This window comes from Colossoma macropomum, unplaced genomic scaffold, assembly GCF_904425465.1.
Source record: "Colossoma macropomum unplaced genomic scaffold, Colossoma_macropomum, whole genome shotgun sequence".
NCBI lineage: Eukaryota > Metazoa > Chordata > Actinopteri > Characiformes > Serrasalmidae > Colossoma > Colossoma macropomum.
Window position 1 is genome coordinate 30509799 of NW_023494803.1, and position 20122 is coordinate 30529920.

At 42.1% G+C, this 20122-nt stretch overlaps 1 protein-coding gene across 1 annotated transcript; it reads left to right on the forward strand.

Annotated features, from left to right (window-relative positions):
- Window positions 1-1682: 1682 nt before the first annotated feature.
- Window positions 1683-12675, forward strand: bmp4 (bone morphogenetic protein 4). The gene is made up of 4 exons (XM_036593808.1): window positions 1683-1918; window positions 5417-5539; window positions 6212-6567; window positions 9174-12675. Exons 3-4 carry the CDS (start codon window positions 6219-6221, stop codon window positions 10025-10027), a joined length of 1203 nt encoding a protein of 400 aa, XP_036449701.1. The 5' UTR covers window positions 1683-1918; window positions 5417-5539; window positions 6212-6218; the 3' UTR covers window positions 10028-12675.
- Window positions 12676-20122: the final 7447 nt, after the last annotated feature.

Below are 20122 nucleotides of genomic sequence, written 5' to 3' on the forward strand. Positions count from 1 at the left end.
TTGTTTTGCAAGATAAGGGGGTGCATCTATTACTAGACCAGGAGCATCACATTTGATTGGTAAATAAAAGAATTACATTGGGTGTAACAAGTGTAATACTGTCAATTCTATATTATATATAATCAGCAGGGATGGACTGCACTGGTTTATATATAATTATGATGTAGACACAATATGATATTGTACATTAATACGAGAGTTCATAGTTAAAATGAATATTGTGTCTACATCAGTTAGTTAATAATAGTTTATAGAGTTTATAAATATTTCTACTCTTTATCTTTATAGCCAAACCAAGATATAATGCCAAAACAGAAGTAGTCGTATGTACATGGAAGGGTAATTGCTGTCCCAAATGCATTCAGTAACATATTCTGTTAAAACACATAAAAAGTAATGTATTCAGAATACACTGAGAAAACATCATAAGGAAAACTCTGCTGTTAGCAGTTTGTCCTTAATTCACATGGTTACTTTGTTAGCCCCCTTTCATCTGTTCTTAAATGGTCAGGACCCTCACAGGACCCTCACAGAGCAGGTATTATTTGGGTGGTCGATCATTCTCAGCACTGCAGTGACAGTGATGTAGTGGTGGTGTGTTAGTGTGTGTTGTGCTGGTACAAGCGGATCAGACACAGCAGTGCTGCTGGAGATATTAAACACCTCAGTGCCACTGCTGGACTGAGAATAGTCCAACAACTAAAAATATCCAGCCAACAGCGTCCTGTGGGCAGTGTCCTTTGACCACTGATGAAGGACTAGAGGATGACAAACACAAACTGTGCAGCAACAGATGAGCTATCGTCTCTGACTTTACATCTACAAGGTGGACCAACAAAGTAGGAGTGTCTAATAGAGTGGACAGTGAGTGGACACAGTGTTTAAGAACTCCAGCACCACTACAACACACACTAACACGTGTATATATATATATATATATATATATATATATATGTATATATATGGTCACCCACAGCTTTAAATGGACAGTGAGTGTATCCATTTTATCAGCTGCACTTACCATATAGCACTTTATAGTGTGTGCGTGTGTGTATATATATATATATATATATATATATATATATACACACACACATATATATATATATATATATATATATATATATATATATATATATATATATCACACACACACACCAAACTACATGCACATTACATGCCAATGCCTGTTTATGAGCGTGCATGCGTGTATGCACGTGTATGTGTGTGCGCACGTGTGAACATGCATACGTGTGTGTATGTGAATGTGAATGGCGTGAATGTGTGTGCATTCAACCTGTCCGACGAAAACCCAAGCAGGCATTTTAACAGGATACATGTAGTGGCCAAAGGGGAGCTGGTGCACTAAACCATATATTCCAAAAAATATGACACGCTCCACAGTGTGTTCTTTCAGAGAGAGAGAGAGAGAGAGAGAGAGAGAGAGAGAGAGAGAGAGAGAGAGACAGTCAGAAAAGAGGGCCATGTAACAGTTGTAAAAATAAAACGCTCTGATTTTCGGTGTGTGTTCTCTGGGGAGCGCGAGGGGGAGGTGGTTTATCTTAGGTGCCGGACAGGCCGGTGGGTTGGAGGGGGGGGCGGGGGGGGGGTTGAGGGAGGGAGAGGAGGGTGGGAGTGGAGGAGGAGGAGAGCGCAGGCCTGAACTGGGCGGGACTCATAAAGAGTGCAGCAGCGCTGGAGCTGCAGATCAGTCTGTGAGTGAGTGTGTGAGTCGCGCGTCCTGCTCTGGAGCTACCAGCCTGCGCTCTGTCCCGGGACACTTCGGACCTAATGAGACGCGCGAGCTTCGGCCCTCTTTTAGCGGACTTCTGTCGCGTGGCTTTTGAAGCTCTTTAGAGGACCCCCTCCGTCCCGTTTTGCCTTCGCCCTGAGGATACAGCTCGCGCCTCTACCCATGGTGAGTGCTCTCCGCTCTGTTCTGGACGGTGTGATGGAGATGGACGGGATGGATGTTTAGGAGTTGCGCGCGTTCTCGGGGTTGGACGCTTGTGGTTGCTTGTGGCTGCGCGCGCTCGAGCCCGTTCGCGCAGCTGTGTGAAGCGTAATTTAGCTGTAGGTAAAGCTGCATGGAGTGGATAAGTCAGAGGGACAGCAGGGAGGCTGGAAGTGGAACAGTTCTGTCTCTGTCTCTACACTCCATGCAAGCTTCACTGGAAAGCGCAGCGCGTTTTGTCCCGTTTCCAGATGGGCCGAGGGGCCGCGCACCTGCGCGCGCTTCCCGAGTCTCCTGCTGCTATCCTCTGCTCTGTGTGAAGGCAGGAGAGCTAATGCTGCTCTGACCGGGTTGTAGTTGAGCTGTTAGCGCGTGCAGGTCATAAAGAGAACGAGATACACTGAGTTACAGTCTTGTGGAAACTGGTTGTTTCTTCTGAGAAGCTAAATTGGGTAAAGTGGTGTTGATTTCGCAGTGCGTGTGGTTTTCTTGTTTGGTCCAGACATACCTTACTGAGAAACATCAAACTATTAGAAAGTATATAAAGAGTATAAACTGTAATATATGTAGTGTGGTGTAGTATAATCAACTGTTTAGAGAGGAAACAGACTAGTCTTAGTAAACAAACTAGTAAACAAAATCAAATAGCATAATGAATTGCTTGGTGGAGAAACAGAAAGGTTTCAAAAGCTTTGTGTACTTCTGTAAAGAATCTCAACATTTTTCTGTTCATCTAATTTTGGCCACACACTCAGTTTATTTTCTTACTTCTGTCCCTAATTGTGGTACTCTGTGTCTTCTGCCCTTCAGAAAATTGGTCAGTCTGGCCTCAGAGCTCAGTATAGATGGGCCCCGGGCCCTGGCCGCAGTAAACTCATGGGGGGGGAGAGACTAAAACAGGGACTAAGCACATTTTAAAAGTGGTTCCACATATCAGAGCAAACTGCGGGGAGTGCCGTCTCAGTAATAAATCAACTCCAGAGAACTTGACGTTGCCAAACCTAGCTGTTTTGCTTTGTGTATTTTCGCTTATTTTATTTTAAGAAACGTATGGCTGCGATAGTGGAACAATGGGGGGTGAGGGGGGGGGTGAAAAAGTTAAATATGGTCACATAGAGTTTTATTTGCACAAATAGCAAAAGAGTTAGCAGACTCAGACCACACATTCATCCTGCTTTCTATTTTGATAGACTGATTAGTATATACTCAGAATCATGTGAAAAGAGTCTTGTAGTGAGTGAGAGGATTAAAAGAAACACCTGCAAATGTGTTGTTCAGCTTTCCATGAAAAAAGGGGAAACGGATACGGAGCAGTTTTGTTCTTCACAGTTTAAATAGCAGGTAATTTGAAGCGAACTGTGAGTATAGCAGAGCACCGGCAAAATGAGGTGTCACCCTGTTTAAAGAGGCATAAACCGTAAATAGAGTGAAAAGTTATGTGTGCTCTGAATGCTTATAGTCAACATACATTGCGCAATAGAGAGTCTCTTTAATGTTCCCTTTGCTAATTAATTCCCCCCTTTTTATCCTCATACACATTCTGGAATGTAAAATCTACAAATGACCTCAACAACTCCAGGCATGTTAGACATTATATAAGCCATACATCTGCACACTAAAGCCCCCAAAACAGAAGACAACAACACAATGCAGCCTTCTCAGCTCAGGGAGCGGCGACTTCTAAAGACGTTCTGGTGTGATCTGAATGAAGCGTGACAGAGATAAAATGCTAAAATTGGGTCCTTACTATTGTCTGTTCCTGCGGTAACCTGCTCCCCCCCTCATTCCCTGTCAAATCCTCAGGAAACACATCTAAAGGGCCATGTGCATAGTCGGCTCTCATTAAGTCGGGTTAGGGAGAGTGAAGTCAAACGCCGTGAGGCCCACAGCGCTCTGCCAAACCAGAGGAAGCAAGCAGCCCAGGCCAAATTGCACCATAAGCTGCACTCGTTGCAAAAGAGCCTGCATTGCTCGTCTTCATTCTCGAGTACATCAAAAAAAATTGTAAACATTTTGGACAGCGGTTTTAAATAAGGGTTGATGGTCTGAATGTTTTCCATATATGTGTGTTTTGACTATGTTTAGTGGCCTTTTAATGATATTAATCTTTATAGTTGTGCTGATCACGTTGAACTACAAATTACTGCATAAAACATATTAAAGTTCATTTTAGCTGTTACTCCATTAGGGGGCCTAAATCCACTAAACCTTGAACAGAAAGCATGATCCTCACAGAACCCCCCCCCCCACCTCCAGACACAAAAGTCCATTACCTCCCAAACTGTATCCCCACACTTCTGTTGAACTTGTCACTGGAAAGCTTAGCTCTGCGATCGAATGTATGCGAGTTCTGTCCAAACCACACACTATAACAACGGAGCATGCAGGGTCAGACAAGGGTCACCACCAAGATCTGGTGCCAGAATCATTCCTTGATTGCATGAAGAATGACCAAATGGAGCAATAAAATACACTAACAATTGTGCGCTCATGAAACACACTCATACATACACTCACTCACCCAGCGTTCTTGTTAATATGCATCATTTCTGTTGTAATGTTTGGGCTCACTCCAGTGGAACCCAATCCAAAAGATGACAAAATGCACGCGTTGCTGCTCTCACCCATCGAGTTGGGCTGTCCTCTCAGTGGTGCCGTTGTTTGTTGAGGCCTTGTTTGACCAACACTCCTAATATTATTAGTGCACTTCCTCACTGTACTGACAGAGATTAATCCTGCAGAAGTCTTAGAAATTGCATGACTGGAAGGGTCCGGTCCACCAATTCACTTTGTTATTGTGTTATATTGTCACCAGTGTACCATCTTTAATGGTTTTCTTAAAGATCCTTATTGCCTTAGTTTGTGTATTTACTTTGCTTTGTATTTGAATTGTGCTGTGCTAGTTATACTTACTCTTAAAACTGTAGGCTTATTATTATTCAGTAAACACCACAAAATTTCAATATAGAGTTTAAAATGATAAAGCACGGTTCTTGTAATTTCCATCTCATTTGATGGATGTATAGCAGCAGAAGGATGAACTTCAATGGTGCTGACAGTGATGAGGAAGACTCCACCTCTCTGCTCGGTTTGGGTGACCTCTTAGGGAGGGGTTAAACTGATGACGACTGGACTGCTTTCAGGAGCCGTTAAGAGAAGCAGTTGTGGGATCCCTTTGTTGACAAGCCTCACCTCTATTTTCATGCTAATTAGGCTCTGCTATCATCTCTGAACTGTCATGTGCTATCTGATAGCACGTCTAATGAGCACAGATAGCTCTGGTGCGCTGGAGAGCAAAGGGGGGATTAACTGTCTGCTCTGTTGGTCATGGAACTGTTAATGTAATACTTTGTCAGCGATGTGTTCTTAAGTTCATTTTTCTTGTTTCCGTTTTTTCTGTTTGTATATGAGTTGAATATGAGAATCAGTGACAATTTTCTGCTTTTATCTTCTTTTTTTCAGGACAAGACTCTCTCCAAAGTTCTCAAGCAGCCTCCCAGCACCACGTAACATTTCCTCAAAGAACTCGTCCAGCGTTGGCTCCCAACAAACATGGACTGTTTTCCCATGCTTTATTTTCTGTCGGTAAGTGGACCACGCCTATCCAATTTATGCCATGTGACAGGGTCACTGCATTTTTGGGCCTGTTTTCCGAGGACTTGCTCGGGTATATGATTTCTAGGAGCAAATTTAAGCCTTAGTCATTTAGTCATTCTTACCAAACAGTGGCAAAAGAAAGGGATCTTTTTGACTTTTGCTCTAAAAGTTTGTGAAATGTGTGGCACGCGCTCCTTTGTTTGGCCTTAGTTGGGTCAGGCTTGTAGGGATCCTGCTCCTTATCGAGTTAGAGTTTGCTTTGACCCTGAGGCTGCTCTTGTCTTATTTGTCTAATCATCCTGCTGGGGAGGAGGGGGGTGGTGTATGGCTCCACTAGATTCCATTCAAGAGTTTTTTTCAAGCTTTTTCACTAGCTGTTTATTCGTTGAGGATGTTGTTGTAGATAAAAAGGATAGAGGATATCTGATCATCGGCCTTTAAACAAGCCAGACTGAGTAATTATTACCCATTAAAAATGTTTTCATTGGGAAGTATAAGGCAGCTTCGGGTCTGTGGAATTGTTGGGGGTTGTGTTGTGGGGAGTTAAACATCTCTTAAAACATAGTGCTCTCTCTTTCTTTTTCCACCCTCTTTTCTGCTACTCCAACCCCCCCCCCTTGCCTCCTCCACCACACTGTCTTGTCATCAATTGTCCACCAGAGACATCATGATTCCTGGTAATCGAATGCTGATGGTCATTTTATTATGCCAAGTCGTACTGGGAGAGAGCAACCATGCTAGTTTGATACCTGAGGAAGGAAAGAAGAAAGTGTCGGGTCATCACCCGGGTCAGAGTCATGAACTGCTCCGGGACTTTGAGGCCACGCTGCTGCACATGTTTGGCCTGCAGAGGCGGCCACGGCCCAGCCGCTCGGCGGTGGTGCCCCAGTATCTGCTGGACCTCTACCGGCTGCAGTCGGGGGAGGCGGACGAGGCCGGAGCTCAGGAGGTCAGCTTTGAGTACCCCGAGAGGTCCACGAGCCGAGCCAACACTGTAAGAGCATTCCATCATGAAGGTAAGACTCATGTAAATACTTATGTTTGTCACGTTAAATGGACCAATAGAAATAGTCTGAATTTGCTTAAAAATCTCAATAAGTTCATACGTTTTTGATTGTATTATAAAGTTACCATTTCAGAGATATAAGGTTTTGTTACCACAATTCCTTGCAACTAAGATTATCAGACTCAGTGGCTAATCATTGCTGATGAAAATGATAAAAAAGTCCCTCTCAGAAAAAAGATAAAATGCATCTTTATATCACTGCATATGCTCAAAACACTAAAACAAGTATGGCTAAAGACTGTGCAGCAGTGTGCCTCTGCCTTCAGTTATGTAGATCTTTTTGAGGGACCTTCCTTAACATGCAATTATCTTTAATGCTACTCTGCAGACTTCTAAATAAAGTCCTGCTGCCAACAATGTGGGCACTTAGGCAGACAGAGTGCCCAGGAGCCTTGGAAAAACAAACTCTCAGTGCCAAGGTGATAGAGGGGCACCAGCATGGCAAGCAGAGCATTCCTGTTATTTTGTCTTTTATTTATTTTGTTGGCCATATGTGTTCCTAAATAAGATCGTAGTGATAGGGACAGGCATACAGAGCACAGTAAAGGAAAAAGAAAGAGTAGAGAAGATGTCTGCCATTGGGAAGGGAGGAGCCAGTCTTAATGTGGCCTGTTTGGCTCCCAGAGAACACAAAGAGGAAAGCAAAATTGTCCAAACTGGCCTTCATGTTGAAGAATTTCCTAACTCTATAATAGAAAAGATTGAAAAATGATAAAAAGTTTCCGCTGGTTTGCTTATGTTTTCCTTATGACCTGTTAAACGCTTTACAAAGTGCAAAATTCTCCAGACTACTGAGTGTGATAAGGTGCAGGAAAGGTCTCAAGTTTGAATGGCATTTCAATAAACACAGTTATTAAAATGCAAGTATTAACATGGTGCAGCCAGACATTCTCTGCCACCAAAGACTGTCTGAGTGAACAGCTAATGATTATTCATGATGAAAATGATAAATGTCCCCAGTTAACAAACTGCAGATCTAATCAAAAACACAGATTGTTCCAATAACAAGAACCACCTGGTCGAGATTAGGTCCTGGGTGTGAAATAACAGGGCCAAATTGAGCAGGAACATGGCAGACACAACATTCGTTTTCCAACAATAGTGATCGTGCCAGAAATCTGCAGACTGAGCACGGAACAGTTACCCTCCGCTTTGTTTGCACTGCAGCCACGGCGCAGTAATCAGGCCTGTCTCAGTAATGCACTTCTCAGCACAGCCAGGGGAGAACAGACAGTGTGGATTCTTGTGATCTAGGCCACAGATAGGGAAGCATGTATGTGAGCTAAATAAACCCTTGTGACTGCTGAAGGTGAGTGTGTACATACTTTGTATGTATTAAGTGGTCTTTGGCCACATATGCAAATGTAGTTTACTTTAAATTAAATTCCCTCAGGCATGCCCAAGTGGAGAAACAGCAGATTCTGATGTATAGGATTTGGGTGGATAATGAGCATCAGCTTGGAGAGTCCAGGAACAGAGAGGGAAGGTCACTGGTGTCTATAGAGCAGGGGTGCACAACTCCAGTCCTAGAGTGCCGGTGTCCAACACAGTTTGATGATTTTCTTGCTCAAATATGTCTCATTCAGCTCTTCTGATTGAAGTTTTAGGGGAAGTGTTTGAATAGAGAAATTACCAAACTGTGCTGGACACCAGACCTCCAGGACTGGAACTGTGCACCCCTGCTATAGAAGAAAGACAGGAGAACTATTAGTTTAAAGAGTCTGTCTTGGCCTGACTGAAACTATGCCCTATTAAATATATAATGCGCTGTTTTGGAAGCCTACCATTTTGTAATGGTGTTTAAAAACATAATGAAGTATGTCATGTGCTTTCTTACAGTCCCACAGTGCATTTCAATAGGTGTACAAATTATAGCTGCTTTGGCAAATACTGGCTACTCATAATGTACTGTGTCATTTGGTTTGGTATCTCTGAGGATAGCTAGTCACCACACATAACCAGGGATACTTTAGGTGTCTGCCCTCTTTCTGGAGATCAGCTTTTAATCATTGGAATAGAAATCAACTCGGGTACTTTTGACTAATATAATTAAATAAAATATTTCCCCCCTAACACTGTTATTATTAACTTGGCCACTTTTGTGTAAAATGTTTTGACGGTGCTGAGCTGCTAATGAGCAAAGAGGGGTGAAAAAAGAGTACAGTTCCCACCTCTCCATAACTACATTTCCTACCTCTCAGTAAAGATGGCCCTGCTGAGATAAAACAGATAAATGTTGACAGATAAATGTTTTAGAAATATTAACTTGCTTGCTGACTTATGAAAACTGAGGGACGTCCAAAACAGGCGGAAATTGCATATTATGGCTACTGTGAAAAGGCTCCAGACTTCTAAGACTCTAACTCGTGAAGGCTTTTTTAACTAATTAACTGATCAGCTAATAATTCTTCTCATTAATTGAATCATGAATTTTGTTTTTTGTAATAGTGTCATATATAGTGCTTCTCTTGTTCCACAATTGGTGATAGGGACCATTTTGAACACATTTGAAGCTTGAAGAACTAACCTGTGTATCCTCTGTGTCTCTTCCCTCAGAGCATATGGAGCAGGTGCCATCAGATGGGCCATATACCACCGGTACTCCACTTCGTTTCCTCTTCAACCTCAGCAGCATCCCGGAGGACGAGCTGCTGTCCACAGCTGAGCTGCGCTTGTACAGAAAGCAGATCGAAGAGGCCAGCTCAGAGGATGCTGGAAATGAAGGGCTCCACCGGATAAATGTCTATGAGGTGCTAAAGCCGCCGCGGCCCGGGCAGTTGATCACGCGGCTCCTGGACACGCGACTGGTGCGCCACAATACCTCCAACTGGGAGAGTTTTGATGTGAGTCCAGCTGTGCTGCGCTGGACCCGCGACAGATTGCCAAATCATGGACTGGCCGTTGAGGTGCTGCATCTGAACCGAACGCCGCGGCACCAGGACAAGCATGTGCGCATCAGCCGCTCCCTGCACCAGGCTCCAGGCGAAGACTGGGACCAGCTGCGCCCTCTGTTGGTGACTTTCGGCCATGATGGCAAAGGCCACCCGCTGACACGCAGGACCAAACGCAGCCCTAAGCAGAGAGGCCGCAAGCGCAACCGCAACTGCCGGAGACACGCACTCTATGTGGACTTCAGTGAAGTAGGCTGGAACGACTGGATAGTGGCCCCTCCCGGCTACCAGGCCTACTACTGTCATGGGGAATGCCCTTTCCCTCTGGCGGACCATCTGAACTCCACTAACCACGCTATTGTACAAACACTGGTCAACTCGGTGAACAGCAATATCCCCAAGGCTTGCTGCGTGCCCACTGAGCTCAGTGCCATCTCAATGCTCTACTTGGATGAGACTGACAGGGTGGTCCTGAAAAACTATCAAGAAATGGTTGTAGAGGGCTGTGGCTGCCGCTAGCCCGTTACGAATTAAGAAATGCTAGCGCCGATGTCTAACGGCCCCATTGTACACCCAAATATCATCACTTGGACGCTTATTTATAAGATGTATGTTTGTCTCCTTTTTGTTTCCTTGACCATATGATCATATATTTTGACAAAATATATATATTTATATCTACATATTAAAAAAATAAAAGTGAGACCTTATTTTAAACATTAATAAGAAGCTGTACAACTTTTCATAATGTATATTAGATTGTATAAGGGTTTTAAATGAGAAAATAATACAAAAAAAATCACCAAAAATGTAAAGTATATATACTGGTAATATTTATTTCTTTCATACTATATACATTTACAAAGAAAATGGGAAATGCATAACCTCCCAGCCAGCTTCCTATTTGAGCAGATGAACAAAAGCAACATGCATCATTTGTGTACGAAAATAGAGCACTGTGTGAGATGATTAACTGGTTTGTGTGAGAAATCAGTTGAAGAAATCATAAATGTACTTTGATTTTAATTCACGTTTTTGCATCAACTTTTAGACATGTGATTTTAGATGTCCCCATAATTTGTTCCTTTTTTTTTTAATAAATGGTGAAACGTTACAAGACAAACGTGAGATTAATATAAAGGTAGTGCAAGGCCAAAACACTTTGGGCTTTTACAAATGGGTCATGAATAAGGGGAGGCGCTCGTTTGAAATTTAGAGAGCATTGTTTATAGCACACAAGCACCAGCAAGTTTGGAGTATAATCTCCTTCAGCAGGCTGTAGTCTACGGCTCTCCACAGCCATTAGCGAAACTGATTAAGATAGACTTCTTTACAAGTGTGTGGACATGGCGCTGCGCTGTGATCGTGGCAGACGTGTGCCGAGACACTGCCACCTCTCCCTGGAAGGAATCAAAGGTTAGACCGTCTGTCTCCTGCCTTTGTCTCCTGCTGAATGAGACGCCTGTCTCCAACCTCCAACCATCAGACAATAGATTTCTACTTCACTTATTTACAGCTTGACGACTAGGCCGTCCTCCACCATAGAGCCAACGGCAGGGCTTTGAACGTGGCGTCAGATTAAGGAGGAGGTTAACATAGTTGTGTAGAAGTCATGTTCTTAAAACTTAATGTGAGCAGCATACATGTTTTTTTTTAGCTCATTTAATTTAATTTTGGTTATAAAAAGGCAAAGCAGTAGAGAAACAGTGGAGAAAGTCAGGTTTACACTGATTTGACTGTGAACTCATGCTTCCTCTGAAAAGCTGAAAACAACACTACTACTAAAACAGTAGTGCTGTGTTCTTCTTGTGTTAAAAGGTCATTTTAAGGCAGACTAGATAGCCCTAAATTGCCTAAATACCCTTTATAAATAATCAGTCCAACACCTACAGTTGACAATTCTCTCATCAGGTTGGGGGTTACTCATTGTCCCCTGAGTTTGTACTGGATTTAACACCAGTCTGTCATCTCAAATCTGTAGTAGAAAACATTTTAGAGTTCTGTTACCACATAGTTGTAACAGTGTTTCTTCCTCTGCGCCCCTCAGTAAAGTGTAAGCTTTCTCTCTGAAGATTCTCCATCAGACACAGGCTCAACAGATGAGTGGAGAGAGAGAAGTATAGAGAAGAATTTCATTTTGAAGTGGCTGAGGGCAGAGGGGAGCGCTTTAAAGCCGGCTGACAGAGCAATTACACACATCTCAGCTGCTCTACTGCTTGAAGATAACATCGGCAAGTCATGGTAATTGTGGGGCAGTTCATTATCCCACCTCGCCTTCATGAAGAGGGCACGCATTAGTTAAAATGGCGAGAGCCAACACGACTTGCTGTAATCTAAACATTTATGTAAGCTAAACCACAGAATTGTATGTAATGGTACCACGTAATGCTTTTAAGTTTGGATTGAAAGGACATTTTCTGTCCCTGTCTTTTGGTACTTGCTCAATCATTTAAGGGAGCTGGTGAACTTTATATGGTTTAAAAACATTTAAAAAGCTCTCAGAAACACCAGATTAATTTCAGTATTCCCTTAAACTCCCTGTTTATATGAGATAAAGGTATTCTTTCATGGCTTACCCCGTTTCTATTATTGTAACTGGATGGCCCATTGTGATCACAACGACTTTTTGTCTTGTACTGTTTTCACGCACTTACAAAAAGCTCATTATTGTCTGTTGACATTACTAGACTAACTGACCCTTCAGGAGGCCTTTAACCAAACATTCAGCTTTAAAGCTTAGCGGTTTATAGACAATTAACCCCCTCCTAAGAACAAAAAATGACATCACTTGTGTTTGGATGAACTTATCCTACGTAGGGTTTCAGCTAAAAAGCTTTTTGTTAGTTTGTACTAGTTATTGCAATTAAAAAAGTGCCCTTTGTGCTGCTGAGTTTCTCTAACCACTCCAACCATTTCTCTAACTTACCATATTTCCCTCTTCTTTTCCCCCATTCACTCTTTTCTGTAATAGTACCGGTGCACCTGACTTGGTACAGCTTAGTAAGTCACTCGATTTGTTTGAAAGCGGTCGCTTCAGATAAAAGAGTGCTTTCCTATGCTAGATTGGGCACTCAAAAGCCCCTGTTGTTGAGAAAGGGGGCGTCGCTCTGTGCGGTCCGCAGCTCAAAACCTGTTTCTTCGTGCACCCTTGAGCCGCTCCTTGCTAGGTATTGGATGGGGGTTTATTTGGAAGTGGAGGGGTGGGGGGGGGGTGAGTTGGGTGCTGACAGGCGATGTCAGTGCAGCTGGAGGTCAGAGCCTCTTGTTTCAGTCTCCCACTCACTGTGCCGCTTTCACACATGGTCCCAAGTGTGTAGAGTGCGAGCCAAGGGGGGTGAAACATTAGAAGCGGCCGCTTTCCATCTGTGGGGGTTATCCGTGTCACACACTCTCACCCTCGCTTGCACCTCTGCTCCTGAGAGACACCTCTGTGCTTCAGCCTTGTACCTGAGACACACACACGCACTCAGCGTGGGGAGCTGTGAGCCATCACGCAAGAGAGAACACGGCCATGCTGCAGTTAGCTCACAAGTGGACAGTCCATCTAATCTCAGTGACTCTGCCGACCCTCCAAGACTTATCCAGGTGAAAGGGTCATGGCCAGAGGCATATTTCAGTCATATGCATAATGCTCAATGACAATACCTGGTCTGGAGGACTTATTTTCAGCCTGGCAAATCAAAGCCAGATCAGTAATAGGATATCTATTAGTGTTGCTGCAACACTTAATGGACTCGTGATAACCTATAGATTTTGCTGGGTTTGTATCGCAAAACTAAAATCTTTCAGTAAATTAACTAATTGTGCATGTATTTGACAAATGGAGATCACTGAGAAGTCTGGGAGTAAACATTTAAAAACCCTCTGAAACGTTTAAAGATAAAAATGTAAGGCGATGCCATAGAATAAAGATCTTCAATCTGAATCCAGTTTCTGGTGCAGAATTTTGCAGTCGCTGGAAGGTATGACAATCATTCATTGGCCAATCAGTGGCCAATCAGTTACATAAACAACAGATAAAATAATAAAGACATACATTTAAACCAATTTTTCAAAATTTCTGCATAATTCACATGTTGAGATTTAAGCAAAGTCTTTAAAATGCTTTAAAGTGAAATGGTTGATTGTAGTAAATTTCTTTGCAATGGTGGTGATAGAAATCAGGGGTCATGATGTCTACAATATGTCTGTATGTCTAGTGTATGTACACAGTAGCAATATAATCATTTTACTTACTATTCAAAATAACCAGCAAAACTGCGTCCTCTGAAAATAGTGGTACATCTAAAAATAGTTTTCCTTGGGTACTATTATGCCTTACAACACCCTGTATGTATCTTTCTGCTATGAATGGATATTAAAAAACATGTTTTAGACCAAAATCTTATATGAAAACTATGTGTCAGGCGCCAGGAGGCTTGTAATAACTTTCTGTGACAGAGCTTTAGAGGCGGAATGACTGTTTACATGTTAACCATTTATTATGCAGACTTTTTGAAAAATTGGTGGAATTCCTCTTTAACTACCAGTGGTAACAAAATACAGGACTGAAAGCTGGATTCAATGTGAGGATTTGAAGACGTTTGCCCTTGAAAACCACTTTCGGTTTCTTAAAGATGCTTTCAATTAGAGCCCGATCGTTGTCGCTACCAATTTTAGGTCCCAAAGTTAAGATGTCTGACCACTGAAAAGTGACAGTCATATCAGTCACTAAAACACTGTTTAAGTAAAACTACTGGAATATAAAATTCTGATTATCAATAACACTATATGATATAACTTTATATTCATCTTTTAATTTTGTACTCTAATAGTTTTACCTCAACAGTGTTTTATTGACTGACATGATTGTCACTTTTCAAACATTGTAAGCTCAGTTAAACAACAGAAACTGACAGTCTTGTAATACATTTGTATAAAATATTGCTTTTGGTTTCTGTTCATCACCTCTTTTTCTAATGTTTTATTAGTTCTGTTCATTAAAACAAACATGGTTTTGTTATAAGATGTTATTCTAATGCTAAAGGTTAGGTGTAGATGCATTTTATGTGGTTTTGTAATGCTTATCATGAAGGTGTTTTGTGTCCAGCATCACCAGTTTTGCCTTTATTGCTGTATAGGTAAACAAAGAATGCCTCATATCGAGCTATCCTGTGAAACTGTCCAAAGTTTTGCCCTGTCTTGAGGAAATTGTGCATTAAACCCCCAAAAGGAAGGCCAAAAAAACAAAAGGCACAAATTATTGCCACGTATCAGTCAAGCCCTACTTTCAATGTATAGTGTTTTTTTAAAGCATATGTCCAAGTCGAGAACCATTTAGAAAACCTTTCTTTCTTTTACACTTTATTTTGGTGGTCCACTCTAGATGCTTGGTAGATGTTGTGAACTTCTAACCCTACCAGTGCTAAAATCAACTAAGATAAACCAGACAGTTTTTTTAACAATCAAGCATTTGTAGCTTTACAGGGAACTATAAAAATAAAGGGTGACCCTTACTTGCACTGGCCTGAAGAAGTTCTATTTGGCATTTTAAAGCTGGCATAGAAATCCAGCCCAGCAGTAACCAATAAAAATAATAGTTCAAAGATCTAAATTAGCATCATCCTCTACTATCCTTATACAAGCTCCAACTTAAGCCAGCATTTCCTATACTTTGCTTTCAGTTGCTCAACACAGACACATGCTACCTGTGGGCTGGCAGAGTGGAAATTTCCATGTGGAGAGGAAACGCTCAGAGTTGAAACTGGGTGTTAAGTGCTGGTGTCGCTGCGAGGACGGAATGCCCCTTTTGTTGTTGGAGTGGCAGTGTAATTTTGGAGCGGGTAGTGAGTCCCAGCAGTAGGGCTTTCTTCCCGGTTGCCGTGCAGTTTCATTAGGTACAGCTAATGAAAATATGGCCCTTGGCTCTGCCTGCCCTCTAACTGTCCACTGGCCTCTCCCTTTTTTCCCCAGCATTCCCTCGTAACCTTTCCAACAGGTGTGCTGCTCTCAGGTCCTGCATCTGCCTCCCTTCTCTGTGTGACTGGAATTTCACCAGGAGCCAAATCATTCCAGGGCCTACGCTGGGATCCTTCCCAGCATTTTTAAACTGTTAGATGATTCCAACAAAGCCCTAATTGTGCATTGTAAACACCTTCTAAAAAGAAAGAGACACTCATAACCTGCGTTTAGAGACAGATACTCCGTAAGACTTAAAGAGCAAGACAATAAACACTTTGCGTTCAGTTGAACCAGAAGCGCTTCGCCCGGCGGCTTTTGTTTACCTGCACGTGAAAGAACAAGGCGACGGTTTCTGATACCTGCTATGAATCAGCCCGCTTGTTTTCTCAAAGGTCCTCTGTTAATATATTGCCACTGAGCTCACCTGATAGAGACAGGTGGATTGTGCTCTAGGTTTTGCAGGCTGCCGTTTGAAAGCACGGATGTGAAACCAGATCTGTAACTTGACCTTGTGGCAATTAGGTCCACAATGGAACGTTTTTTTTTTCTTTCACTCCCACTTCTTTTGTATTGATAATGACATTTGAAAGAAAATTAAAGGCAAGATGAACATTATATCTTTCTTTGAAAGAACATTAAAGTTAACGTGGGGTTAGTGTGTGTCGTTCTTTCAGTGCGTGGCGAGTGTTTCTTTCCAGACGCTCTCTGGTGGCGCGGGCCTCCCCCTTAATGTGCCTTTTAGGCCGTACCTTCCTTTGAAGTCGTGTCACCTTGTTGCTCCTGTTTTTTTGAAGGGGGCTGGTTGGGAGCACGGGCTGGAGGCGATTGTTTGTCGGAGAGCAGTCGACCCTTTCCCATGTTTGCAGACAGACAGCAAGGGCAGCGGGGAGGGGAACTGCCCACCCCTTTTCCCTTTCCTCTGCAGTATTCTTCTCTGAATGGAGTGTGTCCACCGGATCTGCCTGGGATGAAATGTCATATCTCAGACTGATCTTTATCTCTTAATCGCTTCCTTTGTCTCCCATGATTCCCCAGGCCCTGCCTTTGCCTCTCTGGGCAGACTGGGCTTTGAAGTGTCAAAGGAGGTTAGGGATACAGGCTGTGTTTGGGGTTGCTAAAGGGCTTCTGGTGGACGGCCTCAGCCTGACTGCTTCAGGTGATGAATCAGAGCCATGCAGGAAGAGCAATGCCAGATGTTAGTGACAGAGTGTACCCATGCTTGTCAGTCTATTACCCCAGATGACCTAACCATTTGTCATGCAGGTGGTCTTTTGGCCCGAATGCAACCAAGAAAATAAAAGGTCGATTCTATTATGGCTGATGGGAAGTAAGGGATTGTGAAAAACACTTGAATGTTTAAAGTGGATCTGCTTGTGTGGCATAGTAAACAGTACAATACACAGTTACACATAAAAGTTCCTAAATGGTTCATGGGTTTAGAAAAAATCTTTAACCGGTATAGAATGTTTACATTATGTGGAGATTCCTTAAAAGGCCCATATCCTGCATTTATATTGTTATATTTTGAGGTCCACCTAAGTATATAATACATATTTGATATTTGTATGGTTTTATGATGATAATGAATTTTTACATAACCATTTTCCAACCTCTCCTCATCACCTCGCTTCTATGATGGGGTGGGAGGAGAACTGAGGGCCGGGGTCCTGCACAGTTTGCTGATTTCTCTGATCTGACAAAACTAAACCTGGCAATTAACTGCTGAGTTGAATCAGGTGTGTTTGAGCAGGAAAATCACCAAACTGTGCAAGAATCCAGCCCTCCAGGACTGAAGTTCTCCACCCCTGTTCTATGGCACTGCTTCAAAGACCCATTTCTGGCACTTTTATTTGTAAGAGTGTAATATGAGTTCATATGCAGTTATGATTCAGTGTGTAACTGAAGTGTACATATGGGCCCTTGGGGTTTCAGGGGTTAACTTCATTCTTTCATGTTCTTCATGTCATGGTCTTTGTTAACTGTGGGCCAACCTAAAAAGCTATGGACTGCTATACTGTGTAATGTCTGACTTTGTGTACACTATGCATGACTAGTAAGTTTAAAGTCAGGCAGGCAGTTGAAAAGTACTGACTGCAGGTCAATCCCCAATCAGGGCCACAAACAGATGTTCTCTTCGGTGTGGGAGCCAGCCAAAAATGATATCAATGTCAGGAATTTAACACAAGTAAAGATGTATATAGAGCAAAATAACAATCGGAGCAGGGTAGGGAGCCCCACCAGCCGTGAACCACAGACGGGGTCCGGCTCGGGGGAGACAGCTGGATGGATGGTGCAGTGGAAGAGAGGACGGAGGGCAGGCATTTAGACCCCCTCAGTGTGTACTTCAGCTGCAGCGGACAGCTGTAATGGCCAGAGTTCCATTAAAGGAATAGCTGTGCAAAAAATAGTTACTGTTGTGAATAAAAAAGGGCAAAAGTGCAGGAAAAAACACTTGGGTAGCCGTTACTGCTATTTTAAGCTATGCAATGTACTTTAGTTGATGTTATAGATATCATACAGTGTTGTAAACCACATAAGTCAATTTGATGATGTCAATTTCAGACACCAAATATGTCTTGGCTGGCTACATTTGAGCAGAAAACTGTGTAAATTTGATTCCTTGCCAGACTATTTCTCTAACAACCACTGATGGTGGTGGCACCAAAGTGTGCGTGAGCCTGTCTACAAGTGCATGTGTGTTTATGTGCATGGAGCAATGACAGAATGAGGAAGGTATGAAAGAACAAAGGACAAAAGCAGGGATGTATGTGAAGGTTTGGTCTGAAGTGAACAGGACACGTTCTGTGGCAATAACAATAGCACTGAAAAAAATGACCAGGTGGTATAGGGGTTTATTGTGTGCACCCTCTGCTGGTAGGACGTCAGATGTCAGTTTATGCGTGCAGACAATAAAAGGCCTGGGTTGGAGACGGAACTGGAACTAGCATTGCATAGTTATTTTGAAGGCTATTGGACGGAAATCGAATCAAAGGCTTTTGTCAGGTCCAAAGCAAGCACGTCACAGAGCGTAGACTGTTTACAGTATCTATTATTGTTGGACTTCAAATAAGAAATGCGTTCATGTAAGCTAACTCAAAAATGATTACATCTGTGTACCAAGATAGTGACCAAAAACATCATATCAGGGTGTTGTTTGACTGCGTGTACACAGGCTCCGGTGTAGGTTTGGGTTTTTAGTCGCCTCTCTAAAGTCACATGGCCAGTATTTATGTTCCTCACATCTGTACACTCGCATGATGCATTTGTCCCACAGGGAAAATACATTTGCACTTTTCCCTACATTCACATCCAAGTCAAAATGGCCACTCCCTCTGTCGTAAGAGTTACTAACAGGCATCAAGACGAATTTGGCACAAGTTTACAACACAGCTGTATACATTAGACATCAACATAAGGACATATAAAAGTGAGGTCATTGAATTATGGCCTGACTAGTGAAGGCTCTCTACCATTTTGAGATAGGGTTACTTTATAAACATTAGCTGTTATTATTACATTATATAATGTTTACATTATTGGCAATACTGTATTTGCAATTCACATATGAAAAAAAATAATATGGGAAAGAACATAGTATTTATGGTAATATAAGTTTTAACATAGAGTTGAGGACCCCATGCACTCTTTCAGGCTGGAGTTCAGCTTCACTGTTACCAGGCACTTCATACTTAGACAATACAGTTAAAACATTCCTGCACAACTTGATTGTTGTAGTGTACATAAAGTCAATTGATGGGAAATGGTGCATTGCCGAGGAACAGACTGTCTCTGACTGATTCTTTGATAATGTACAATGGAGATAAATCCTGCTACATAACATTGACATTACTATACTGTAAACATGTCCTGTCATAAACTGTCACGAGTTATCATTACAGATTATGTCCTGTAACATAACAGTAGCATGTTACCATTATTGTTAATTGTCATGACAGATGCCATAATGTTTGATGTTATGATGGCTAGAGTACACAAAAATAGCATGAAACAAAAGCTGTCATTACATTAAACATCATGGCATCTGTCATAACAATTACTGGTAATGGTAACATGACACCAGTAACATGATATTACTGAACAGCATCTATCATGACACTTCCTGACAGCATATGTTATCTGCAATGACATGTTTATGACATAGTTATGTCAATGTAATATAGCAGGGATCAAATAAAGTGTTACTGCATTTTCTTTGGGTATTATCTCTGCTGGGTGCATGCTTTAAAATACGATTTAGGCCAAAAGCTTATTGCAGGACTAGATAAAACAATGTATTAGGCATCATTTGGCATATTTGTAACCATTTTATATAATAACTTAGTTACTTGGAAGCATTTCATGTCTTAGATGTTTAGTTCCTATACTGTTGTGAATAATTCTCTGAGAATGACTGTGATTTTCTCTAGAATTAGAACGTTTCTCATCAAACCATTCTGAATGACATTATTTCAAATTTTAATGGTTGAATTATGCAGTAATTTGGAAAAGTCAATGGAATATAGTAGAAATCTGGTTCACACGTTGCAGGGTACAAGTTAATTTCACACCATTCAGACTGCAAGACCTGTCACAGTGAGCTAGACTATGGTTCCTAGGCTGAAGCACTTTCACGATGCCTGTACATTTTCTCCTAATCAGTACATCAAAACAAAG